The sequence below is a fragment of the Thunnus maccoyii genome, chromosome 14, assembly GCF_910596095.1.
Source record: "Thunnus maccoyii chromosome 14, fThuMac1.1, whole genome shotgun sequence".
Lineage (NCBI taxonomy): Eukaryota > Metazoa > Chordata > Actinopteri > Scombriformes > Scombridae > Thunnus > Thunnus maccoyii.
In genome coordinates, this window is record NC_056546.1 from 15,698,640 (window position 1) to 15,726,637 (window position 27,998).

General features: G+C 40.2%; 1 protein-coding gene across 4 annotated transcripts; it reads right to left on the bottom strand.

The window, feature by feature from the left end:
- Positions 1-1,289: 1,289 nt before the first annotated feature.
- parga (poly (ADP-ribose) glycohydrolase a) lies at positions 1,290-27,996 on the bottom strand. Of its 4 annotated transcripts, none has more exons than XM_042433514.1 (18): positions 27,899-27,996; positions 27,055-27,114; positions 26,218-26,877; positions 25,944-26,076; positions 25,072-25,194; positions 24,862-24,942; positions 23,904-23,978; positions 19,436-19,528; positions 18,113-18,267; positions 13,193-13,272; positions 13,027-13,087; positions 11,936-12,011; positions 10,301-10,448; positions 5,612-5,690; positions 5,348-5,456; positions 4,639-4,744; positions 3,212-3,340; positions 1,290-2,472 (listed from the first exon to the last, which is right to left on the bottom strand). In XM_042433514.1, exons 2-18 carry the CDS (start codon positions 27,081-27,083, stop codon positions 2,291-2,293), a joined length of 2,319 nt encoding a protein of 772 aa, XP_042289448.1. In that variant the 5' UTR covers positions 27,084-27,114; positions 27,899-27,996; the 3' UTR covers positions 1,290-2,290. The 4 variants fall into 4 exon arrangements, with proteins under 4 accessions (XP_042289448.1, XP_042289446.1, XP_042289447.1 ...); XM_042433512.1 differs by having other exon boundaries at positions 27,809-27,970; XM_042433513.1 differs by having other exon boundaries at positions 27,055-27,117; positions 27,809-27,970.
- Positions 27,997-27,998: the final 2 nt, after the last annotated feature.

The window sequence follows — 27,998 nt, forward strand, 5'->3', positions numbered from 1 at the left end:
TGGGCACAAGTTGCTAGAGGCTCTACCAGACAGAACAGTGTAGGTCTAAATATCAGAACATCACATTAATCACAGCATCATTGTGTGTTTTTTTAAACTGGTTGTCTTTGTATAAACTAGTAGCATTTCCTTTAAACACCTTAATGCCTTCTTGAACTATTAAAAGATGCTTCACAGCATACTGTAGATAACCTGTAGATACTAAAAGCAAAACAACAATACAATCCATTATAACACTCCATGTTCCCTGAAAAGAGTTCTTCCTTTTTCATTATTTGCATGTGTACAGCATTTGTGTTTGCTGCTGCTCTCCAGGTGACCTGGAGAACATAGGGTCAGGCAATTATGAACTGAAATGCCATTTTGTTGTTGTGACTCTGCTGCCTGACAAAGATGGAGTGAAGACCAGTTGCTTTCTGGCGTTTTATTAATAGTGTTCATCGATGAAAAGACCTGTGCCGCCAGGGTAACATTACGAGCTTACTGTTAAATTACATCCTGTTTAGAATAATTACATCACTGTACGGGACAAAACTGAACCAGCTGTTCAGTGTTAAAAACAGTTCTTGTCTGTAGGGATTAAACCAGTGACTATTTCATAACCACCTCTATTTCTGGTGACATGAATTGTTGCTGAAATGTGAAAAACATTCAATCATCATTGTTGTTGATTATGGTTATTCATTTGTAGGAATTGCCTGGCATGTTCAGTGTCCAAATAAATCTCAGATTTGCTTAAGGAAGCACCAGTAACCTAAATAAAGTTCATGCCCAAGTGACCCAGGCTCACTGCAGCCATTAACAGTTACTGTACTGTAGGTCTGCTAAACCAAATTGACTTTGTACATGAGTCCACAGCTCATTTGGGCGATGCTGGGCTCAGTGCAAAGAGCGGGAGAAGCAGATAATCCACTTACCCTAGCCAAGCCTACACACCATTTATGGAAGTCCACGTCATGAGGTTATTTAGGAACTCTAATTCATCTAATAAAGCATGTTTGGAGGCAGAATTAAATTTGTCCGAGGGCCCGAGGTACAGGTGCTGTCACAAAAATCACATTTCAAATTATTAAATAATGTATGATTTCATGAAATTAAATCACAAATCTGTGGTGCCAAAGCGCAGTTAGAGGAGCCTGCAATAAAATCAGTTATTTCTAGATGATCTATGAATAATTCAATTACCCTGATGTGAAGAAAACACATGTTGAGATTACTGCAGAATGGTCTCTTGACATTATTTTAACCATTTAGCAATAAAGCACATCTCATTGACTTGAACAGAGAAATACAATTTTAACAGGATATATTTTAATTAAGAAATTATAATAAAAAGAGTACAACCTAAAAACCTAAAGTACATTACTATGCAATACATTTACAGCCTTTAATCTATTTATGAAACCATCATTAAATAATACCCATACCATCAATCAAAAATACAGTAAATAATAAAAAACAAAACCGCATCCCCAAAGTAAATGTTGTGTAAAAACATTAACAAAATAATATTTTGCGTGCAATTCTTTCTATATCTGCTCCCCCTTTATTTGTACATACAGTTGGAATACTGTGCTTAACACTGAATTTATTTGAAGATGAATGATGATTCTGACCATTTTATTAATTGTTTTGACTCATATTAAAATAAGCATTAAGGACAATATGTGTGTAACTTAGACATCCTAAAGGATATAAAAGAGCAGCATATATTTGTAGAATATTTGATAAATAAATGTTACCCATGCATAGACTACAGTATGGCATCTCATCGTCTCTCTGCATTCAGGAGCCTCATCACTGCCTGGGTATATGGTAAATAGAGAAGACAACTCATCCAAAAAAAAAGTAGCAAACACAATATAAGACAAGATAACTAGGAAGGATTATCATGTCCTGGATTATTAAGAGTGAAAAGTGTCCACAATCATGCATATGAGGAATATTTGGCCGTATTTGGGTTTCATCAAACGTAAATATTTAAGAACAAAAAATTCCACATCACATTTAGACTAAAGAAAGGCCTAACAGCAACCAGTATTTTACTATTGCTATAAGTCTGAAACATTTCACCACATTTGGTGACATACTACGAGGCTCCTATAATACCACCAGCAAGAAAGGCAAAACTGTGTTTTGGTAGTTTGTGTGTTGGGATCACAAACTTAAAGGGAGTGTGTGTAAGAGAAAAAGTGATTGTAAGCACAAGAATGAGGTTTCTGAACCTGGAGTCTCTTTAACACAGAGAGACAGAGAAGGGGAGGGAGGTTAGGTTGCAGCTCTCCCCTTGTTAATGAGAGTCTAATGTTACAGGGGACATCCCAGAATCCCTGGTGGAGTCCGAGGCAACGGCGGTCGCGGTGGAAGAGACGTTCTCGTAGATGAAACTGTAGAGAGTGATGTCAGGTCGAGTCGTGCGGCAGTTCCTGCAAACCAAACTGGAGTACTGGTTCAAAAGGCTGTACAATCTCCCTGTGATGGGAAAGAAAGGTGGAGAAGAGAGTGGAAGATAGAGAGAGGAAGAGAGACAGCGGGAGGGGATGGTGCATGGGTCAAGACGGGGAAGAAATATGGAGGGAGATAAAACAGGATTTGAGAGAAACAGACAAAAAGGACAAACAGGTTGAGAGTCAAAGAACAAGCAAGAGAGAACGAAATTGCAATGGAAAAAAAAAAAAAGGAAGAAAAATGAAAGCCTGCTCAGGCTCATTTATAAATCAAGCGCACATACACGCGCACACAAGCCGTGAGCTTTTTCTCTGTAGCTCCACTTTAGGAAATGGATGGCTGGAGGGGAATTTCTCTGAAAGGCTTCAATAAATGTCAGCGGAAGAAAAATGAAAAGAGGGGGAGGGGAGACGCTGGGGTCAGTTCAGGCAGTAATCCACTCTGCGGCTGAGGCTGAATGGATGGGCTGAGGAACAGAGATGCTCCATAAGGTGGAATAACTTAACATACAGATGGACTGCGTTCTGTTATTTATGCGTACTGTCCCCGTAATGACGCCAACAAGGACAACCTCCACCTGCTGTACGAGCCTCAAGAGCCCAACAATCTCAATCCTGTTCATTATGTAATCTACTGTAAGAGCTCAACATAGGCAGGGTTGACTTTAACAAAATGATAAATGCAGCTTGGACACCCACAAATAAAAAAAATAATAAAAAAGAAAGAAAAACTAAAAAGGTTTGTTTTTGTGTGTGAGTCTTACCCACGGTGACTTGTCTCTCTGTGAGGAAAGTGTGCATTTCATGAACATCTCTCATAAGCTGAGCATCTCCAAATGTGAAGTACGCCACGTCTCTCCCAGCCTCTGCGGCGGCCATCAACTGAATCAGCGCTGATAAAGAGGGAAGAAGAAAGCTAAAAAGAAAATTCAGGCAACAATAATACATCATATAAGCATTGTTAGGATCCTTCAATTTCAGAATGAAATCACGAACATGTAATCGACCACTGAAAATAAGCGGAGGAAACTAAGTAATTGGTCAATAAGCCAGATAAGGTACGGCCTCTGGCAGAAAAGAACACGAGTGACGGGGGCAATTTGTATCAGAGCAGTAAATAATCCACCACTGGTAGCGTTGCCTCATCAACAGCGCTCAATCTTTTAGCCCTAGCAAATTAGGTCTTAAGACTTTTAAATATTTAACAGAATGGATATTGATTCCAGATTAATGAACACACACAACAAACCATCATTTGCAAAAGGTCTGTAATCTTTACAACAAACAAAACAGCTCGGTCTTATGTAACTACCACATCTCATAAAATGTAAAATACAGTTATTGCCTTCTAAAAATACCCGCTATGCTAATTCCAGGGCTAATGGGCGGGGGTCCCCGGAAGCTAATATCATCCTCGGGGACTTTGACAAGTCCGGTATATCTATTTATAGCGAGCTGCAGAGGGAAATTAACACCTTCAATTCTAAATGAAACTGTACGCCAACATAAAAATGTTACTCCAATCTCAAAACATTCATTTGCATTCATAATACAGGACATTTATGGAAGATGTGTGTTTTTAGCATAGCCTCAATGAATCCACACTTAACACAGCAGTAACTTGTAGTATTAGTATAAAATAACTTTAAGTTTATGAAAATGTGTCCACAACAGGCTAAAATTTGCAGTGTGTAGCACTCAAGGGGACAGTAAGGAGGCCCCTGCTTATGAAGAGTGATGTTGTGTAAGCCCACAGAGACCTGCATCAGCCGGGATTTATGGTGTCCCTTCCCTGTAATCAATCGCCCTTTTAATGGAAAACATAAATGTGTGTCAGCTGATCAATAAATGGAGGGAAGCAACGGATGAGTGACACCCTGGGAGAGCTACTAATTGACCAGAAGGAGGTTTGAGAGAGACCGGAGTCTTTGACTGTGCCGTACAGTAGATAAGCAGGAAAGCTGAGTGTCCTTCAGCAGGGGCTTAAGTGAGGGAGGGGGAGGCAGGAAGTGCAGATGAACGGGTGAATCCTGCCTGAGCTACTGCTGTTTACTTCCTGCTTAAGAATCCAGAAATTTTAATAACATTTTAGCTCCAAAAACAGTTGATTTCTTCATATCTGTCGCTATGCACGCAGTCTTTTCCTTCCTTCCTTTTTTTGGAAGCATGTTTGTCATTCAGCAAATGATACCTTTGAGTCGTGTGTCTCCACCGAAAGCTCCGCATCCCCAGTTGCCTGTGGCTACTGCAGAGAGGTGCTTGCTGTTAGCATTATTTCGGAAGAATCCACAGTACGCCTGGGATAAATGTGGAGGATAGGCGGAAGTGAAGGTGGGGAAGAAAAAGACACAAGAAAAGCTTTATCAATCTTTTTCCATGATGACTTGGAATTTAAAATGAAATTAAGACTGTGCTGTAATGAGAACAATATGGTTGGACATCAAAAAGCACAAGTAAGTAAGTTTAAGCACAAGGTTGAACTATTAGCAAATTTAAAAAAGACCTGTTTTAAATGAAACAAAGCACACAAGTGTATAATATACAGCATTAATGACAGTAATATAAATATAAATAGCTGTTGTGTAGCACGGTCAGAAAAGCTGTTGGTAGCCTTGAGCTAAATTCAATGGTCTTACAGATCACTGAGCCTTTAATTAACATCTTTGCAGGTGCTATCTGGCACTATGTCAAAGTTCACCACCATGAGCTTTTAGTCAAAAACAACAATATAAAATTTACAATATCTGTCATATCCAGCATTAACTATCATCAACTGGCAATAACATCTTTAGGAAGGTATCAAGAATTGGAGCTGTATCTTATCGGTTTCTTGTATAAGCGTGTATTTACTGTATTCTCTCGATCACTGTTTCAAACACAGACTGGGACATCTCCCTCACCTTGTTGAGCTCTCTGCTCATCTTCTCAGGGAGAAACTGTTCTAAGAAGTGCCTGTATTTAAGAGCATCAATAGCCACGATCTCTGTACATCGTCTCTGCCAGTCGTCCCTGGAAATGAAAGAAAAGAAATGAGAGGGATGAGATTGACAATGACTTAAAACCCATCTCTCCTCCAATTTTTTCTTAGTGGATTTAAGATTTTGGCTTTAAATTATCAGAGCAAGAATCAAAAAATATGACATAGCACTATGAAAGAAAAATACCTGGGAGTCTCGTCGTTGTGGTGATCCTTCCATTTGTAACTCTCAGCATAGCCAGAATACTTACTGTACTGTTCAGTACCTGCAGAACAAGACAGACAAAGCCAAAGGAAAAAAAAGACATTATTAAGTATTCAGCAGTCAGAGCACACAGTGGGCCTAAATCCGTTTCAGCGCCTTATTTCTTAAATCAAATTTAGTGCCTTCTATGCTCCCCATGTGAGTACACAGTATCAGCTTGTATTGGATTGTCATGAGTAAAGGCCACTGATTTAATAAGTAATCTGCTTTGGGGTCTGAAATGAAAAGCTTTCAGCCATAACAGGAAGAAATGGTTAGAACGGAAGAAGCCAACACTGGTTTGCAAAACATGAAACGTCACCGTATCCTGCATTCACTGATGGGGTAAACACACATCTGTTATGAAAATGTTACCTTTTAAAGGCTCCATGCATTATGTATTAGGTATGAGGTAGTTACAACATCCTTCAATGAACAGCAGGAATTAAACAAATGATTAACACACTGTAGGAGTTAAATGTGCTACTAGAAGAGTGAGAGAGTTTTGTAGTCCATAGTCCACGATAACAAGAATAGCTGAAAACATGTCAAGAGCAATGTTGAATTTCACACTTGAAAACCAGAAGTAAAACACAACTTCTTATTTTCTTTTAATTGACTTGATTTAATTTCAAGCATGTATCGTCAACCTGCACTTCAACTGTAAAAACAAACTAGAAGTCCAAGTGTGAACGGTGATTTCTTTTTTGTGCCTTTTTATGACAAAGTAGGACTCAAGTAAATAGCCTGTACTGGAGCCAGGACATAAAACAGCATTGACAGTGCAATTGGGTAAATGAGACTTATGTTTCTGTTTCGAGTAAAGCCTTAGCTGAGTTTTATTTTTAATCATAATGACGAGGTCACAAGTCCAGCCAGTCAAATGAAGTAATTTCTACGACATGAGCGACTCCTAACGTCAAAGAACAGGCTGCTCATATCACTTTCTCCATCAGCAGATCTGTCCTCTTCTTCCTTCCTCCTTCACCTTGATCCTATTTATCCTGGCAACCGCCCATGACAGCATCCTGGCATACAGGCCTCCATCACTAGATTACATCGTGGCCTTCTACCTTCCAATCCGAGAACGCCAATGGACAAAAAAACTGGCGAGACGTTTCAGTTCCTACTGTCTTAGAAAACGCATGTCAGGACACCTCTCAAGACAAAGAAATGTGATTAACTAAACAGAAGAGAAAAACAGAGACAGGAAGAGATAAAGAGTCTAGAAACAGACTTAAAGAGGAAACACTGGATGCGTGCAAGGAATATTGTGCAAGGTTTTAATGAATCTATGCCGTAACTGGCTCATTCCATTAGTGGAGCAATGACCTTAGTTGGGTTATAAATTCCTTTCTGTCCAAATGTAATAAAGTTAAGTGGAGAGGAGGAGGAGGGACATAGGGAGGGAGGCAGAATGATGGGAGACAGGGAGGGGGACACTGAAGGTGACTTGGAAGAGACGAAAAGACAACACGGCGCCATTGCATGGCTTGCTGAGAGGAAGTCGATTCTTACAGTTACCGAACAGAAGTGGCTATGTGAGATTGTTTGGTGACATTACTGGAGTCAGGGGCTCTAACACCACACTGGCTCTTCCTTTGGTTACTCTGCTGTTCATAACAAGCCTATAAACACCAAGAAATGTGCAGCAGTAGACAGACAGGGCTGGGAGTGTCCATCAGACTATGCAAACTCTTCATATTTTGTTTGTCCATGTGCACTTTCTCTCTTCTGTTGGCCACATGTTCAAAGAGGACTGCAGCAAGAGAATCAATCAAGTACAGATATCTGGGAACGCCAACGTCTCACGTACACAGAGCCAAGTTAGCATACATGCCCTCATGTCAAGAGGATGGGTTTATCAAACAGGATAATGATGCCTCTTGTATCATCAAAGGCAAAACAGAAGGCTCACTTTATGTCCCAGTGAAATACAAGCTCCAACACAGGACAAGTGGATGTTAAATATTAGCTTTGCTATGCTAACGAGATGAAGTGGCAATAAAATGAAATATGATGCATAAATCAAGTGATCAATTCATCAAGACTGTTCCTTTAAATTATGTCCACCCCTACGTGTATGTTCCCATTTTTTGGGCTGTAAAAATGTACAAAGGCTACCAGTATTTAGTATGTGCCTCCATGATCTTAATCTGTGTTTGTCCCTTTCTGTGACAACTGGTGGGCAAGGTACAGCTGAGAGGAAAGAAAAAAGGTAAGCTGGTCAGAGGAGGAGGAGGAGGAGGAGGAGGAGGAGGGAGGCGAGTGAGAGGGCAGAACATTTAGACAGGTTGACCGAAGCAGAGTGAGTTGGAGGTTGAAAAATAGAGCAATTCTGCTAGAGAGAAATGAAGGATAACTGGGCAGTCCCAAGTGAATCAATGCGATGGATTTACCTTCGGACCCGATGGAGGGATGGGGGGGTGGGGGGGCTCAATGAGCCCTGTGTGTTTAGCCCTGTGTACTGAGGACAACAGATACAGCCTGTGGAGACTCTAGTTCTACTTGAGCAGAGGCATGTGTGATGTACAGATGTGTGAGGTTTCTATAAAGGAAAATATCAAGCAATATCATGCACTATATATCCAGGGCTATTGACTCCATTTAGACTGTACTAGTATTTGCTTCCTGCTGGTAATTACAGTTGTGCTCATAAGTTTACATACCCTGGTAGGATTTGTGAAATATTGGCCATTTTTTGGAAAATATGACTGATCATGCTAAAAACTTTAGTTTTATTCAGGGATAGTGGTCAGGTGAAGCCATTTATTTTCACATAATTGTGTTTGCCCTTTTTAAATCATAATGATAACTGAAATCACCAAAATGGCCCTGATCAAAAGTTTACATACCCTTGAATGTTTGGCCTGATAATAAACACACAAGTTGACGCACACAGGCTCATATGGCTATGAAGGGTAAGTTTCCACACCTGTGACCTGTTTGATTGTAATTAGTGTCGGTGTATAAATAGTCAATGAGTTTCTTAGCTCTTGAGAGACCCTGCACATTTCATCCAGGGCTGCTCTGACTGTACTGGATACTGAGCCATGGGGAAAGCAAAGGAACTGTCAAGGACCTGAGAGAAAAGGGAGTTGAACTTTATAAATCAGGAAAAGGATATAAAAAAGATATCCCAAGATTTGAAAATGTCAATCAGTAGTGTTCAAGCTCTGATAAAGAAGTGGAAAATTAAGGGTTCTGTTGATACCAAGCCACGGTCAGGTAGACCAACAAAGATTTCAGCCACAAGCACCAGGAAAATTGTTCAGATTGCAAAGAAAAACCCACATGCAACTTCAGCTGAAAGTTGCATTTGGCTGTTTCAAGATGCACAATAAGGAGGTACTTGAACAAAGATGGGCTGCGCGGTCAAGTTGCCAGAAAAAAGCCGTTACTATGCCAATGCCACAAAACAGCCCGCTTACAATATACCAAACAGCACCTAGACAAGCCTCAAAACTTCTGGAACAAAGTTATTTGGAGTGATGAGACCAAAATTGAGTTTTATCGTCACAGCTATAGACACCAGGAATGGGTCACACCTTGCAGATTCTGCCAGGGTATGTAAACTTATGAGCACAACTGTATATACTGTATACTAGTGTGTGTAAAGGGACTAACCCTTATTCACATCCAGCACTACTAGAACTAGAAACCCTCTCTGGTCTTATATGACCACAACACATTAGTTTTCTGTAACTATTGATCCACAAGATGCTAATTGGTACATAACAGCATTAAAAATATATATATACCATTGCAGCAATGCTTCACTGTGTGTCTGCTCTACAATGGCTCCACTTCCTGCACCCTGTGGGCCAATAAGCACTGTCACAGAAAGTCTTAACTGGGTAGAAACATTACCTGTCCTATTATCTAGTTTTTCCCTTTGTGTGTGTGTATGTGTTAAAGTGTGTGGGAGACACCACAAAGATGTCTTTGAGAGTGCCATTTTTTCTGTGAGCATGTTATGAGAACTTTAGAGCCAAAAACAGAAACAGAAAATCGTAAATAATCATCTATCCATCCTATCCATCCATTTTCTGATGCTGATCTAAATCCCAGATGCATTGGTAGAGTGAAAAGCGAGGTAGCCCAGACATCTGTCCCCTAACCATGTCCTCTCCTGCTGGGGGATACCTTAGCACTCTTGGGTCAGGTAAGATATCAGTGAAATCTGGATCTGCTCTGTGGTCTCCTCTTGGTCCCCAAGGGTGAGCCAACACACTCTACGAAGGTGAGTAATTTTAGCAACTTGTGCGTGCAATGTCATTCTTTTTAACACTGCCCTGATAGGTGAGAGTTGGAACATCAATGGATTGGCCTTTAGGCTCTCCTCCCTCTTCACCACTCCAGTCTGGTACAAAGTCTGTACCACTGCCGACACATCAATCTGACTGTCCAGCTCGCACAGCATCAGACCTGAAGGTGCTAAACTCTCATCCCATCTGTTTCATACTAAGTTGCAAACAGCTGTGTGCGCAGAGGCAATCCTGTGGTCACCAAACCACATGATCTATACTCATCAGCTGTACATGGAAATTCTGCCCATGTGCCCACAGAAAACACTGCTTGACTAATTGCTAAGAAAGGCTAAAAGTCCAGCACGTGTGTGTGACAACCTACCTGTGACGATGAGGCATTCGTTGTATTCCAACGCTTCAGTGAAGAGGCGGGAGACAATTAGTTCAGGGTTGATGAGGAACCTGATCTCTTCCTGGACCAGTCCATGTCCTGTGACCCCACCGCCTACAAACCTGTTTGCAAAGTCCACCTAGTAAAATAAATAAATGAATGGCACAATCCATCAGTTCTCGAGAGTTATTACTTCTGTTTGACATTCTCCTCTTCTTTACGCATGGTGTGCAAGTCACAATGACACAGACAATACATTGCCCTCTATCCTATCCATTCGATGCAGTTGAGGTGAACTGTGAGGTTTGACTACACTTCCATTATTTGAACAAATGACTCTATTAGTGTTTCCTTATTATCTCTGACTCACTGTGGTCATTTAATACAGATAAATGTCTAAGCATCATAGCACTGCTTCCTGCTGGGAAATAATCAAATCAGGAAATCATAGGAACACACATTAAATCTATAAACACTAAAGAGACAATTCAAATACCAATAAAATGTACTAATAATAGTGAAGAGAGCAGTGATGCTAAATCTGCTCTAATAGGTGCAGACTTCCAGTATTTTAAATATTGGACGTCAATGCGTTGGCATTCCTTACGAGGGGTTACTACTAAACTAACATTAATAAACAGACTGAGATATAAAACCAAAATTACTGATGAGATCATTGGAGAACTGTAGCTGTTTGTGGTTATTTTTGGGACTCCTGTTTAAATGTAGGAAATGTTTTGATGTGATACTGGGGCTTCACTCCTTGTTTTTGTGGCATGGATAAGAGGACAGCCCATTCAATCACAATGTCACTCTTTAAACAGTCTGTCAGGGGTGAGGGTTCTGCTCACTGGCCCACATCCGCGTCAATCTGTGACAGCGAGTGTGTTTGAATGTGCATGTGTGTATGTTTTCCTCACCTCATTCACTCGTTCACCCCTAACCTCACCCCCTCACCCTTCAATCTCACCTCCTGACAGAATGACAGCCCACTCTGCCCTATCGAAACTCAACACACAGCCGATGCCAGGCCTGCTGAGGTAACCATCAATCCGCCTGCAGGACTCTTGGCACGTTGGGTCACCCCAGTGAGTTGGCTCACCCTTGTCATCTTTCTCTCCATGCACCTCCTTCTCCCTCATCTCCCACCCCAGGGTCCTCTCCTCCTACCCTTGCCTCTCTGAGCTACTCATGTGTATACATCAGCTGTCAGGCAGAGTTAAAAAAAATGCACCCACCGCCCTGGAACACTGAGGGGCACGAGGAGAGGGGTGAATCAATGCAGAGAAATAGAGAGTCAATAACGTACACAGATATGCACAAAAACACCCGGTTTTGAGCTGAGGGCGTTGGACTCAGACGAGCAGTAGAGTCTGTTTGACTTTTAAAAGCTGGACGGAAGGCATGTTTTGGTTCATGTTTGTTAGGTTTGACTATGGGAACGGTTGCCAAACAGGCATGCTACATCAAATCTGACACTAAAAACCAGCAATCTTGACACTGAGCTTGTTGTGCCACTTTTACAAAAAGGCAGAAAGTTTTTACTATGATTGAGAGGGTCTGACTTTTATGATGCCGCCAGGTTAATAAGTAGTTTACTTGGCAAAACTGTAAAGAAATTCTTACCTGCAGCATCCCATATCCATCATCCTCAATCGTCCCTTCACAAGTGATGTGTAGGCGTGTCAGCTGAGTCTGGGAGCTTGACAAAAAAAAAAGATCGCAAAATTTCCAGTTATACCCCTTCACCAAAAAGTAATTACCAAAATATGTGTATTTAATTGGTAAAGGGGTAAAGCTACAACAAGCTTCAGCAAAATGTGCATGTATTGAAAAAAAACAGAGGTTTAATAGAAATAGTGCTTTCTTATACATGAGGTTAATTAGTATTTGTTGGGGTAGTACACATGAAGGAACAGAAATGTCAGGAAACAATGCTTCTAGAGTTATTTGAATAAAATAAGATTATACAGATCTCCTTAAACTTTTCTAGTCATTACGTTGTTGGGACCTTTTTTGGAGCAACAGCTTCAACTTCTTCAACTTCCTTGGATATGTTCCACATATCTAAATTTTCCCCCATATTCTATAAGGCAGATTTATTGAGACTTTGCGAAGTTGGATGGGGAGTATGTGTGAACCATCTGTGAAGCGTTCATCATTCCAAAGAGTTTCATTGTGATTCAAGTCTGAGCTTTGCCTGGGCCACTGAAATGTTGATTTGGTTGTAAGTTTTTGGTCGCTGTCTTGATAGAACATAAAATGCTGCCTCAACCTCACGTCTTTCCACAAGAATGTATCTGTAGTTTAACACCGTTCAGTTTCACAATCCTTCCCACAGCACAATGCTGCCATCATTTTGTTCTTATAGCAAGATCTCTCTGAAGAAGAATCTGATGTTGTGTTGATGTTGTCTGAATGCTCTTTGGTCTACTCAAGTAAAACCAACTCAATTCAAAGTTGTTTAATCAAGTTGTAGGGGCACTAAAATGATTTTTGATACATTTTAACTACCTTTGGAGTGTCACTGCATATAAAAAGAATATTTACTGAAACAAAATGTAGTAAAATTAATATTTGACTAATTCGGAAAACATATCTCCTTTAATATGGATCATTGTGTATGGATTATGACACAAATCCTAATTTTATTTCATTTAAATTCAAGTTAACAGATGCAAATCAGCAAATCATTAAATTAAAACAGAGAGTAATACCTTTCCCAGTTTGGAGGATTGCTCAGTACTTGTCTTGTGAATGTCACAAGACCCTTGGGCCCTTGAAAAAAAGAAAAAAAAAACATATTCAAAAATGTTCATATACTGAAAAACATGGAGAGAAGCAATAGTTTCAACATTTGCAACAGATTTTTTTAATGCTTACTGGTCTGTGTAACTTTCCTGAAGTAACAGAACAGAGTTTTCAGTTTCTCAATTTTTCTTGGTGAAGAGCCTTCAAACAACCTGAAAAAGAAAGAAAAAAAAGAGTTTTGTAGGGTACCGACTTTCTAAAATAGTACATCTGAAACTCTCCGAGCCAAGAAAATGCTAACTTTAGTCTTAAAATTTATTTTTTATATATTAAATAAAATGATCTGTTACACTTTAGCAGACAAGAGGCTTTAATGTTTCACTCAAGGTCATTATCTGTAGCTCGCTGCACAAGCATGCTATGGCATGTCATGAGTGAGGTCAATCTTTCAAACTGGCACGATGTCTCTCCCATCTACCTCCATCCTTCATACAATGGCACTGCCTGAGGCTCTGTTTCAGTTCTTCAGTTACCATAAAAACTAGGGTGGAGGGAGGAGGGAGAGAGAGCATTGGGTGGACAGCTTAAATCACCCCATACTGGTGCTCTCCTTCCATTAAAAGCGACCTAAGCTGATGACTAATCACAGTTCTCCATTCATCTTTCCCTCCTACCACTTTCTACCCAGAGGAGTGAAGAAATAAAACATAGGGGACAAATGAAATTAACAATGTAATGCACTAAAAGCCCTTCAGTGAGAATGTATTCAAGACCATTCCTGCATATCAGATGTGTTTTTCCCCCATTTTAATTCCTTACTCATGCTCTGTGAACACCGCCAAGTCCCTTAGTCAGTGTCAGTTTGGTATAATGTAACCTGGAGGACAACCCACCTATGAGAGAGTGTAAGTGTAAGTGAAACACTGCTGGATCTGGCTGAGATTTCCAGTATAGCCACTAGTCATACCTTGTTGAGACAAGAGCAACTAATACGAAAGATATAGTAACAAAATATAATGTAGCAATAATTATTTTAACTTATTGCCTTCTCCACTGTAACATTATCTACTATATAAGGTGCACCAGGAAACAAGTTTTCTGACAGTTTTATCATTACCAATTGAGCTATTTTCATCCAAATGAGCTAGGTCACACATGGTCACTCAGTTCACAAACAAAAAAAAAAAGAGGATTTATTTCTTAATAATGAGCTTTCATTGTTGACCAAATTGTTAAAACAGGTTTTCATATGCCATTTTCTTCTCAAGCAGAGGAAAACACAAGCTAAAGAGATAAGTCTCTGCCTTCTTTCCTCCCCCTCAAATCTATCCATCACTTAACGCAGGACAATCCTTGACAGTTCTGCCAAAACAGCAATCAGCAAATTGCTTGCTGCTCTGCCTGTCCAAGACAGAGCGCTACTGTAGCCGATAAGCAAAGTGACGGACACTCCCTCAATTACAGGGGGAAAGGGAGGGCCAGTAACGATCCACGGCCCATTTTAGACTGCACTGGTTGTCTTGTCTTGTCTCATCTTCTCAGAAACACCAAGACTTTTTTTCCCTCCTCTTGCTCTTTCCTGTATTTCACTGCAGGCAGAAATGCTGATAGTGAAGCAGGCCCGAGTGCCTGCAACCGTGTTCTGGCGTGGGTCTGAAACAGCCAGCCCTGCAACTGGAATCGATGCTTACATTATTACAGAGGCCTCTTTACTTAGCCCGCCACTAACGTTTGATGTGGAGGCAGATATCATGCACTCATACAGATGACTGATTGTGAGCATACGATTACGGTTCTGATAAAAATAAGGGAGTTGAAGGAGGGAATGTGAACCAAATTAGAGATGATCAATACGATCATCGCCGGGATTCATAAAATAATACCACCCGACCCCCAAGGGAGAGCAGATGGCTAATTAGACTCCAACATAGCAGTTAGGGCCTATGCAGATTGCAGGGTATATCAAAATTATACCCTTTATGTTCTGCAAGGAGCATAAGCACTATCATAATAAGGTAAAACCAAACTGAACATGTCCGAGTCTGTCAGGCGACAAGACCGGAAGTTATTACACACTAATGGGGAAACGGTGCCTCAAAGAAATGTGGGAAAATTGAGTTGAGATGAAATCTGGACTATGTCCAGTGTGAGGTGACTACAGTCTGTAAATACAGTAATAGAGCTGGTAACAAAATCTTACTTTAACTGTATTATCAACCTCCACCTCACCAGCACACAACATCTCCACTTTCTAGCTATTATCATGAGGTGAGATGACAAAAAATTCCCACCAGAAAACAGAAAACTCAAGATAATGAGAGGCCAGAGATACAGTAAGTAGACGGGTGTATACCTTAACACAGTCTGTCAAAACATTAATTTGTTTCAATTAGCCATCCAAGGCTCTCTCAACAGACTGCTGGTTCTGAGTAGGTAGACACAGAGAACACCAATTTAACACTCCTACACTCTGAAACTTACTCCCACACAAAGAAAACAACAAAAACATGGTGTTCACAGAGATTCTCTGCCCACAGTCCCATCCCAAAGTCTATAAGGTGACACGGGCAGTTACAGCATGCAATATTACCTCACAACTCTTAAAAAAAACATAAATGTGCTCTTTGACAAAAATCAAATGCCTGCAAGTTTCCAGCTCTGGTGAGGGTGGTTGAAGGGCTGACGGAGGGCTGTGGGGGCATTAGAATAAACAAATGAGTGGGAGTATTGGAATTACATTTTCCCTGTAATATGTTGAACCAACTCTTCACAACAAAAATAATAATAATAATAAAAAAACAATCACAATTATAAGAAAAATACAAGAACAGCAATATACAAGCACACCATTAAAATACCATATAAAAGAAATTTACAAATAAATCATCCAAGTGAAATTATTGCAATAAACTTAAAAATCAGCACAACAGAGCTGTATTATGTAAACAAATAAGACTTGTTGTCAGGTGACAAGTCAAGTCTGTAAAAATGTGTCTTAGGATAGGATTTAAAAACAGGAACAGTATCAGCAGATCTAATACAAACTGGAAGACTGCTCCAAAGCTGAGGTGCCAGTACAGCAAAAGCTTGATCACCCTTTGACCTTAACCTAGACTCTGGAACAGCTAGCGGGTCTGACCCAGCAGATCTAAGAGGCCTTAAGTTAAGAGCTCACTGATGTACTCTGGTACCTGGCCATGTAAAACCCTGTAGGTCATGAGTAAGATTTTAAAATGGATTCTAAAAGGAAATTGGTAATCAGTGCAAAGAAGATAAAACTAGGGTGATGTGAGAACAGCGTTTGGTCTTCATCAGAAGTCTGGCTGCAGAGTTCTGCACAATCTGAAGTTGAGCTACAGCTTGGGCACTGAGAGAGGTAAACAAGGCATAACAATAGTCCACATTAGAGGAAATAAAAGCATGAATAATTTTCTCTCTATTGCTAAAAGATAACATTGCTCTGATCTTGGAAATATTGCTGATTGGCAGGAACATGATTGTACCAATGTTTTGTGTGTAGCTCACTGTCAAAGATAACACCCAGGTTATTAGCAGTGCCCCTAATATTTGGGATAAGGGAACCAAGCAGTGGTTGAACTTGATTATGGAAGTGCTCAGGGCCGATGATAAGCACCTCTGTATTGTCAGAGTTTAACTGCAAAAAGTTTTGTGACATCCAGTCTCTCACATGAGCTAAGTAGCTCTGGACTGTGGCCAGCTTGTTGCATTCAGAGGGTTTAATGGAGAGATATAACTTTGTATCGTCTGCATAACAGTGAAATGAGATGTTATGATGATGAATGATATGACCTAACGGTAGCATATACAGAAAGAACAGAACTGGTCCAGAAATTGATCCTTGAGTTTTGCCACATATTGTCTGTGCAGTTGTAGAGATGAATGAATCAACTGAGACAAAAATTTTTCTATTTGACAGATAGGAGGAGAACCACTCCAGGGCCTTTACATAAATGCTCACCTAATCCTTAAGTCTAATAATTAGCATAGCGTGATCAATGGAGTCCAATGCTGCCCTAAGGTCAAGCAGCACCAGTACAGAGCAGTGTCCAGAGTCTGCAGCCATTAATAAGCCATTTGTAACCCTTAGAAGATCTGTTTCAGTGCTATGTAGCTTGTGAAATCTCGATTTAAATTTCTCAAAAGTTCGAGAAGTTGTTCATAAACCAGTTTCTCAAGAATTTTGGAGATGTAGGGTAATTTTGAACATACAACAGAATGTCAAAAGCAGGGAAATGTGAGTAGACCTTGAAAATGTCTGTTAAACCTGCACTCATTGTTAAGAAATAAATACAAAAAAACCAATGCTGCTACTCTGTTGAACAGCCAGATACAATCAGTTCACCTTCTTATGACCCACTGCATGCAACAGCAGAGGACATTTTAAACTCCAGTGCTGCACTGGACTTCCTGGACACAGCACTTATTAGCTGAGTAAAAACATCAGATTGATCTATTAGGGGTTTTCAAGGCAGTAGTGCCCCCTTATGGAAATCAGTTTAGTTTCTTCTGTATGGTAGAATCACTACAAACAGAGACACTCAATCTTTACACATTCTACCAGCTTGTAATAAATAGTTTAAATTCATTGTGAAAATAATAATATATATATATATATTGTTAATTGTGTTCAATGCCCAATTACTAAGAAAAACACTATTGAAAACTAGCCCTAGTAATGATCATGCCAATAAAGACTTGGCGACATGTTCCACAGTCACCGAGAACTAGAAAAAGTATAATGAGTCTAATCTGGCTCCTGTCTGACAGCATAGCAAACTTCTCTTATTCTTCCTGAAGCATGGAGATCTGGGCTACACCAATGAGGCTACATCAGGATCAATATCTGAGTCTGCAAAGATATACTCAATCTCCTGTTAAAAGTAATGGCTTGTAAGGGGACTCAGCGAAGGACTCAAGGGGCAAATCTCATTTTGTGTACAAAATACTAAACGACTGCCACCCACTCAATTACTCTAGTGAGCTTACTGATCATTGTTTCGTGTCTATCTGCAAGGGAGAGTGTGCCTTTACCTGTAGAAGTTAATCTCGGGATAATTGCAGTACTCTGACTTGCGAGAGTTGCGTCGGGGGAATGTGCAGAAGAAGGCGTTGGCCAGAAGACAGGCTATTTGCTCCTGAGACAGAGTCAGGGAATGGTTCATCCGTGACTTCAGTAGGGGGATAGGCTAGAAAGAGAAAAAGAGAGAAAATCAGAGATGACTCAAATCACAATAAAAACACAGTAGTGAGTAAAGATGTGGTGTCAAAGCAAAGAGACAAACGCTGAGGGACTGGAGATCAGAATGGAAAATGAGCAGAGACCCTGAAGAAACATACAAGGTTACGTGGGTGCAGTACTGTAGGTCTGAGGGCTAATGGGGGTAGATAATTAGTTTAGCAATCTAGCAAGCAGAAGAGACATGGGGAGTTCCATTAAGTAAATGGGTGATAGTAATTAAGGTCCTGGTTTTCTTGCTCTCTCCCAGGTTCGCTCAGTCAGACACACGGGGCCCATCTATCTTCACTGATTAGAGCTAAAGAGCCTCCCAAGGCTGCCCAGTTAGCAAATCAATACCAGCTCTAATAACACACACTTAAACATTAGCCTTGACGCTTAATACTGCAAATACAAAGCGGAGAGAGTCCGAAAGCTTATCAAAATGCTACAAATTATGCTTTTCTGAGGTGAAATCTGTACGAGAAATTCCCCACCTCCCGAGCATCCATGACATTCTAACTGTGGTCTCTTGCTGAATTAACTTTATTGAATTGAACTGAGGACTATGAAATAGATAACTAAATTAGAAAAATAGCAATCTTGGAATTCTTACATCGCTACAATAGATGACAGAGAAGGAAAATTAAGACAAATAGAGATGACATTTAAAAGATCCGTGACATGGATGAGCTCCATTTAATGTGAATAAAAGAAGAGGGCCTCTGAGGTTTGATTGGGGTGATATCAAACCCTATATCCCCCAAAATACATTGCTCACTTTATTTTATCACACTAGAGGAGACTGGAATTTAAATTTCATAACCAGCCCCGGTTTAGTGGAGCACTGAATGCAAAAAGTAAGTGGAAATTCCTCAAGTGCACAAGCATAACACATCAGTTGGATGACAGGATATGAGACAGACTTCTCCTCTCTCAGCCCTCTTTTCTAATGAAGCAGTTCCTGATATGGATCCAAAAAGGAGCATTTATTATCTACCAGTTGTAGCTCAGGAGCTGCTCCTGCACAACATACACCATCTAAACCTTTTTCCTCCTCCCTGCTGACTTAACACACCTACATCCACAAAACCCCCTTAACACACTGTGCATATTAAAAAATACAAAACTGCACTTACCATCGTGCAGAGGCTAGGAGCACTGAGTGCCAGGTCGACCATGGCTGGTAAAACGGCCTCAAAAAGTTGTTGAACCTCAGAATGCTCGAGATACTGGAGAGAAGGAAAAAAAACAGGCAGAAATATTGTTAAATGGGATATCTCTGTGGAGCTGACTGCCTAGTTAGGCAGGCAGTTACTCAGACCCGGCAGCCAGACTGATTAGATCTGAAGTGACATATTGGTTTGTAATACCGCCGGTTTTTCCAACCCAAATGTTAAGTAAAAGATCAATTTAAGTTGCAACCCATTGAAAGATTTATTCATTTTTACCTTTTACCTTGTTAGTTAATACATACATTCAATTAATACATTTTAAAATGTTGCTTTTTTGTTTGTTCCTTATAAGTTTACTTTAAAATTAAATTATTCAGTCATACCTTATTTTATATACAGCAGGTAGATTTATGACAAAACTGCAACTATGACAGTTCATCCCTACATTGCCTCTATTTTTATAATTCTGCTTCAACTGGAAATACAGTGAAATGTCAGAGCTCAGCATTTTGTTTTCTCCATTAAGTGTTTTATTTATTTATTTCTTTTATGGTTTGGTAAGGTTTAGAAAAAGAGACAGAACAGCCCAAAAATACATGAGGAGCCTCCAATGACTTAATGAAACGTTGAAATGGTCTAATAATGGTTTGACGGTAAGTCTGAGGTTGTAACCCAATAACAGTAACCAATATCTAAGGAAAAACACTCAGTTGTCTCATATCCAACAAGAAGAATCAGTGTCGGTAAAGATAACAGTGGTTTATTGTTGTTACGGGGTTCTCCTCGGATATCAATAATTCCAACCCTGTGCTTTACTTCAGCAGTGAAAGAATAAGAAGAAATGCTGCAGAGAAATGCTGCTACTCGCTACACAGAACCTGTTTCAGAAGAAACTACCATCAATCTGGCACCGAGCCTGCCACAGCCGAGGCATCCATACTTCAGCCTATAGCTTACCTCAGCATCCATCTGCAGTACCCTCTAAAATAAACACCCAGTTATTCCATCATAGACCCAGATTTACAACGCAATCACTTATGAGTGTATTGGCTTCGAATGTCACTGTCATCAATCACTTGCCTTATTCTATCAAGGTAAGCGGGGTAGCTTGCACTGATTAAATGGACCTTCTGGAGCAAATGCAAATGACCAATTGTGGAGAGATTGGCAGAGTGGCTTGATTTCCAACAGGAAGTCTTTGGTGGGCGATTTGGTCGGGGGGCATTTATATGGCTGTAGAGCAGGTCTGACTAAATGCTGTCAGAAGTAATGAGATGGCAGACATCATAAAGCGCTCCTGTGGGACTAATAGATGGTAGTTGGTGATGCGGCAGGGTGAGGGTAGAAAGATGATCCCCCCAGCCTTTCTACAGCTAGAGCAGCCGGCCGCAAAGGTAACACACAGGTTAGGCTCCACACACACACAAACTTTACCTTTCACATCGATATACTGTATATGAGTTCCAGCAAGACAGCCCAGATTTACAGCTGCATAAGCTAATGATCAATTGCACTCTGATCTGCCATCCATTCTGCTCTTAACAAGTTATTTTCATTTCCTGGCAGCTCCACCTACGCAACTCTTGATTTCACATTTTAATTTAGAGGATCAAGAAAATGTTTTTCAATGCATTAAGTAAACATAATATATTTGTTTTCATATTTATTATAAGAGCAAGGGTTTAGGAAACAAACTGGCATTTCTACACTTTTTAAAATAACTGTGAGAAAGAGAAACAAGCGACAAAGCACAGAAGTGAGAAGAAGAGTGAAAAGTGTGTTGTTGTCTTGCTGCTGAATGTTCATGAACTCCATTGGAACATCAGCCGTACTTACTCCTGGACTGGTTTCCTGCTCAGCCCTCAGACATTCATCAGAAAGTGACACAGTGACAGTTTCATTTGGCAGGGGAGAAACACTAAGACAATTTACAGACAAGCCCTAATTTGGATAACTCTTTTTTTCCTCCCTATGGCTATTACACATTGAGCAGAGTGTCAATCACTGGCCCAGGGGCAATGTACCTCTTGACAATTACCACAGTGTTGCACAAATGTTGTTCCAGATTTAATTAGGTGTTCTTGACTCAGGAGTAGAACAGTTAGGATTCAAACTCACCAAAAACTACAACAGAATATGAGTACATATTTCAAAAAGGCATTAACAGAGAAGCAGTACAATGTATTCTGGCAGTTATTCATCAGTTGGGTGGCCCTACATCAGCGAATAGCTGTAAATTCAGTCCATGTGATTCTTCACTACATTAGACTATGTGTGAAAGATAAATCACTTCGGGTGGTGCATGTCTGCTGTTGAATGGCAGCTGTTAATCATTTCTGCTCAAGTGTTGGCATGATGCTCTGAATACCCCCTCACCCTGCATCCATCAACTGACAATTAAACTGACAGGAAATAGTTGCAACCAGTAGGTATTCTGCATCTGTTCATATTATTCAATACATCTATGTGTTGATTAGAAATGTAAATTCAGTGATTATATTGCAAATAAAACAATGTTTCATTTTTGCTAATGACTGCACATTTTATAAATTTTGAATTAGGGCTGCAACTAACGATTATTTTCATTGTTGATTACTTTCTTGATTAATTGTTTCCCAAAGCCCAAGGTGACGTCCTCAAACATCTCCCTTTGTCCTGCCTATCAGTCCACAACTCAAACACATTCAATTTTTGGTCATAAAAGACTAAAGAAACCAGAAAATATTCACATTTGAGAGCTTGATTCAGAGAATTTGGGCATTTTTTAGATTATCAAATTAGTTGGCGATTAATGTAATACCAATAATACAATAATACAACTAAACAATTAATCGACTAACTTTTGCAGCTCAATTTTGAATTCTGTTAACTTTTGATATTAAAACCTTCACTTGTCCTTCTTTTGTGAGCACCACTCCTCTTTTAAAAAAATGCCGTGGCAGCAAAGAAGTGACAGAGAGGGGGAAATACCTCACTCAGGCCAGTGAGTGGATGGCTGGTTCCGCTGACGCAATAGACTGGAAGGGCGACTTTCCTGCTGGCCTTACTTAGCATCCTTACAGATTTAATGGGTCCTTTTAATTAAATTGGATTAAGCTATAAAATGGCTGAGACGGCTATTGATCAGCGAGCTCTCTGCTTTACTCTAAAAAATGAATTCAGAGAGGAGAAAAAAGCCCATTTTGGAAAGGTCTGTATTTATCTGAGTAATCAGTGATGAGAAGGGACAGACACTAGATATCTGACTGGACCACAATATGTATCAAATGCTTCCACTTAATTGTAAGAGCTCCATTAGAATAATTATCTTGTTCATAGTAGCTCTAAACAAGACGTGAACTTACCCAGAAAGAATTTGACAACAAACTATGTGCTTTGATTAAATGTAGGTAACCAAAGGCTTCTGGCTGAATTTGATTTGCTATCCATTCATAGACTTCTTTTTTTGGCCACTTTGGGTGGTAATATAATAATAGTTAGTCTGCAACCAACTATTGTGTTCCTTACCAATTAATCTACCAATTGTTTTCTTGATCAATTTGTTTGGTGTTTGGAGTGTCAACAAATGGCAAAAAGTGTCCATCACAAGTTCCCAGAGCCCATGGTGACATCTCAAAATGAATTGTTTTGGCTGAGCAACAGTCCAAAACCCCAAAATATTCAATTAACCATCACAGGCAATTAAGAAAACCAGACAACATTCACATTTGAGAAGCTGAATTTTTTTCTTAAAAATTACTTTAATGATTTGTAGATTATCAAAATGGTTGCCAATTTATTTGCCAGTGCACAGGCAGTACTACTTATACTGTATCTGTAAGATTCTGTAAAAAAGACTGAAGGGTTAACTGGAAATTCTAAATTCATTAAACCGTTTTAATAAGTAGTGTCATAACAATGAAAGACAGGTAAATATTCATCCCACATGGGAATAAGTTTCTCTGACAATACGCACGTAATGACAGTCCCTATCTGTCTAAACAACGAGTGTTAAAGTAAAGGGAGACAGAAAGAGAGAGAGACGTTCCCCTGGTTTACCTGCAACAGCTGCTGCCGCCATGCTCTGTGCTCATCTGTCCTAACTGTATGATACATATTTGCTCCTATGAGACCCTAAGGTACTTGGGAGGGGACGACGCACACTGATGGGCTTACAGGCAAACAGAGAAAAGCAGGCTCCCCTTGCTATAACAACTCTAGTTTGGTATCAACTTTTGCTTTATTTTTCATTGCGGTAAATTTTTTCTTATTAAGGTTTCCCATTCAAACAAGCCTAACATGGCTAAGAAATGTTTTGGCAATACAACATGTTCAATAGGCTTTAAGGAAGCCATTTCAGTCTTTCTGCTATCTTTTGTTTACCAGCCCTCCCTCAAAAAACAAACAAACAAAAAAAAAAACAGGTAACAGTCATATGTTTTATGCAACTTACCTCTGTGCAAAGAAGGTTCAGGGCAGTGAAGTCCCACTTCTTTGCATGGGCTGTGTTGTATCTCAATATTGCATCCTGAAGAGAGAAATTAGGAGTTATTTATTCATAGAAATTTTATGAATTTGTGAAATATATAAATTCATACATATCTGCTTTATGGCAGCAGATTAACAGCAGGTTTAATGCAGAAAAAACATATAGGATCGGATCCCAAGCCTTCTTTTAATGGCTGATAAAACAAGCTATGCAAACTCTGCCACCCTGTGGTTGTTTATGGAATTATTTTTGTATCTTTGAAACTGCTGGGACAGTTCAATTTGAATATTTTATGAACAAAAATTCTCCAATATCAAAGACATGCTGTCTAGATGAGCAACATACTAGTTGAGGGGGACATTCCAATTTTACTAGCCAATACCATTAGTTAAATTTGAATAATTTGAAAAGGCATCTTGTCCTCTCTGTTTTGGCCTTCCACCCACACTAAGCTGGCACTTTTCACACCCAAAAACAATGCTTTCAGAAATACTGACAGGGTGGAAAACATCTCACATTTTAGTGTGGATGGGAAAATCAAAGCTTCTTGCCAAAATTAAGACGTATGCCTACTCAGACATGCTCAGCACTGTGTTTCGGTAATGTTGAGAAACTAACTTTATGTCACCCATTCACTCTCTGCTGTCTCTCATTTACAAACTTAATGGTGTGTAAAGATCTACTGAAACACAATATAAGTAATCATGGAGAGGAGGATGTGCCAGAACAGAGGCTTGCTGAATTGCTGAGACCAAGGAGAGTAAAGTGTCTGTCCCGTCCTCACCAGATGATGGATGTAATGTGCAATTTTGTTGTTTGCTAACATAGGGGGAAGGGAGAAGTTGACAGTTAGCTGTTTTCCTACGTTTTGGTATATCACTGGGGACAGAAACTTCAGCCCAGCCCAGCAAAGCTGTCTTACCCTCACATCCAGAGAACTTTTGAACCCTCCCTGCAGGGCAGTGTGGATCAACTCCCACCGACTTTGGACACCACCTCCATCCTACATGACAAAACAAAACACACATTACTTTTACAACAATGTTCCTGCAGTAACTAACCTTATTGTATATCGGCATGTTTGGATTAAATGCTGTCATGCAGCTTAAGAGCAGGACTACAACTAGTATACCTCAGTCTCCATAGGAAACAGATTCTTCTCAGAGCAGGGCATCTTCACAGACACATCATCCCACGCGTCTTTAAACTTGGTGGGGTACGGGACAGGGACTTCTCCCTCTCTGAGGAGATCTGTCTGTAACAGGGAAACAAAATGGCAGGGAAAAATTATGTCCTCACAAGCAACTGCTGTTTACAGAGCAGCAATAAATTAGATACTTTCCCCCTGCTGACATGGTATGGCACTGATGTTGTGGAATTAACAAGGATAGCCACTTAGGCTTTAACACTATGGACCCTTTTCCTTTGAAAACAATTAATGAGATTGCTTAATAGGCGTGATGCCTCTTTTTAATACATAAGGGGCATACAAGCTTGTTATTTGTCTTACAAAAAGTCAGATTACAAACATGTTCCACCTCTGGCTTTGGCTGACTGAACAGCTCAAATAGGTTTTTGTATAAAGACTTGACTGACAAAAAGCAGTAATTAAAATCCAATATCATTCTTGATTTATGGGGTTGATGGGAAGAGTCAAGTTTGGGTAATATTTAGAAAAAGTAGTGGCTCCACAGCAGCACTGACACTGTTCCTGTGGGACTAACAGAGGAGGACACAGTCTGATAGGAGCTTTACTGACAAGAGGCCCTAAGGGGATCATGGAGGATGACTTCGCATTGCCCAGCACTGTCTCCCTTTTCCTCATTCCCACTGTCAGTGTCTAAACCACCTCTTTCACATTCTCTCTCCCACTTTTTCCTCCGTTAAAACACCAAGTGTAATTCCACCATACAAGGCCCACTCACATCTGCATGCTTGTTTTTCTGACTGCAACAATCACATAGAAACAAAGAACACAAACAGAAGTAGTAGTTGCTAACTCACCCTGACTGTGACAGTGTGGTTAGGCACTACTTTCAGGTGAGACAGAGGGGGGGCACACTGGGGCATTCTGTTCAGCTCATCTATGGGTGTCCCCAGCCATTCTCTGTCCATGTTATGCAATGCGAATGACACACTGTACAGAACAAAAGAAGAACAGTGTACTATAGTATTACTGGAGGATATTATGAGCATAGTGGAGCTAGCACACAATATGAAATGTGATTCATCAATCCTAAAAAAAGTGGCACAGGGAGAGGTGAAAATGTTGAGGTACCTTTCAAAAGTTGCACCTGACTGGCTTCCAATTAAGTCCTGGCTCATATCAGATGAGCCACTGCATTCTGCCATCTCAGCACCCTCAGTTCCCACGACAACCTGATGGACTCTTTCTTTGGCCGAACTTAGAGAATCAGAGTCTTTGACAAACTGCTGAGCTTCCTTTACCTCAGCCTTTGCACAGTCAGAGTCCTCCACACAAGCACTGCCATCATGATCCCTGTCTGAAGAGTTGTTGACAAGCAGCGTTTTACAGACAGGGCTGTCAGGACTCAACATCTCCACATCACTGGATGTGCTTACACCCTTCCTTGGACTGTAACTAAGACAGAGGGTGAGTTTTGGATTGGGGGAGTGTGCAGCAACACAGGTTGTTTTTACAGGACCAGGTGAACTGGGCCTCTTAGATTTCTGCCCGTTAGAACAGTGTGTTTGAGCTGTATTACTTCTGCTGCTAGCAAGACCAGAATCATCCAGCACACCTGCAGACCCACCATCCACTGAATTTTCAGATGCTTTGTCATGTTGCGTGTCCCCTGTTATTACACAGTCTTTGTCATGCTTTTGAGGTCCACAAAAGAGATCATCCTTTTCATCTGTAAGGTCTGTTTTTGGAACATCCTTCTTCAAACCATCTGGCTTGATATCAGCAGTCACACTGCAGCAGAACAGAGAGAGAACAAAGTTTCACAGTCAAATATTATCCATTGCAAGCTCATTGCATCTGCCCTTTTGCCCAAGTGCACTTTGTGACCCCTAATTAACCAAGTAAATGCACATTCCTTATTTACAAACTTGAGCACACTCAATCCTAATGCTCACTTGACTGCTTTACCTTCTTTGAGAATCCATTGCTTCATCCATCTTTGACAGGTCAGACAAGATGAATCAACAGCTGCTTGAGAAGAAAAATGTTCACATGTTGAGAGAAGCTGCGTGATTTTTTATGTTTTAATACATGCCTACCAAGTTGTGATATAGCTACCTACAACTAGAGCCAAATAAAACACTAAAATGTGTGTGTCTGTGTTCGCACAGAAGCTACATTCAGACCTCGGTAAGAACAGCCAGTAAAAGTTAAAGAGGTGTTTTTGGACTTTATTGGGTCCACTTTCTCGGGTCATGAAGCTTGACAACTCGTTGGGGTGAGTCGTGTACAAAACAAAGTGCAATCAGCAATCAGTCTCTGTTTCAGTGTCTGACGGTCATTTTGTACAAACAAGCTCAGCATACCACGAAGAAAAACTAACCCACAAACACTAAAATGAACTAGCTAACTAACCTTAACCTATAAAGCTAGGTTACTTTTGACTTTACCCTCACGACAACAATAGATACTCAGCTGTCGGTGGCACAACATTTTGACCCGAGTGATTTGGTTAGCAGCTTACTACCATAACACGAATACATCTTCATGGACAAAAAAGAAACAAGTCATCTTGAGCTAACGCTAACTTAGCTTTAAGTGGCTGGAAATAGAAACGTTAGCCATTATTTGCTACCTACGATGTTTGCAGATAACAGCAACGTTATTCAGCCTGATCAAGCTAGCAGCGCTGTCTCCATTAAAACGAAACGATACAACTTACAAGCATGCCCCCTCTTTGTGTGAGACTTCTGAGTTGGGTGCATTAAATAATTATTTATTTCTTTTAATACACAACTATTTCTCTCCACACCTAGTACTCCAAATGTTATTGTCCGGTTATTGGTTTACTTTCGCTTCGTCGTTGCAGCTGCTGTGCCTTGACGGCAGGATCACTGGGACCAATCAGAAAC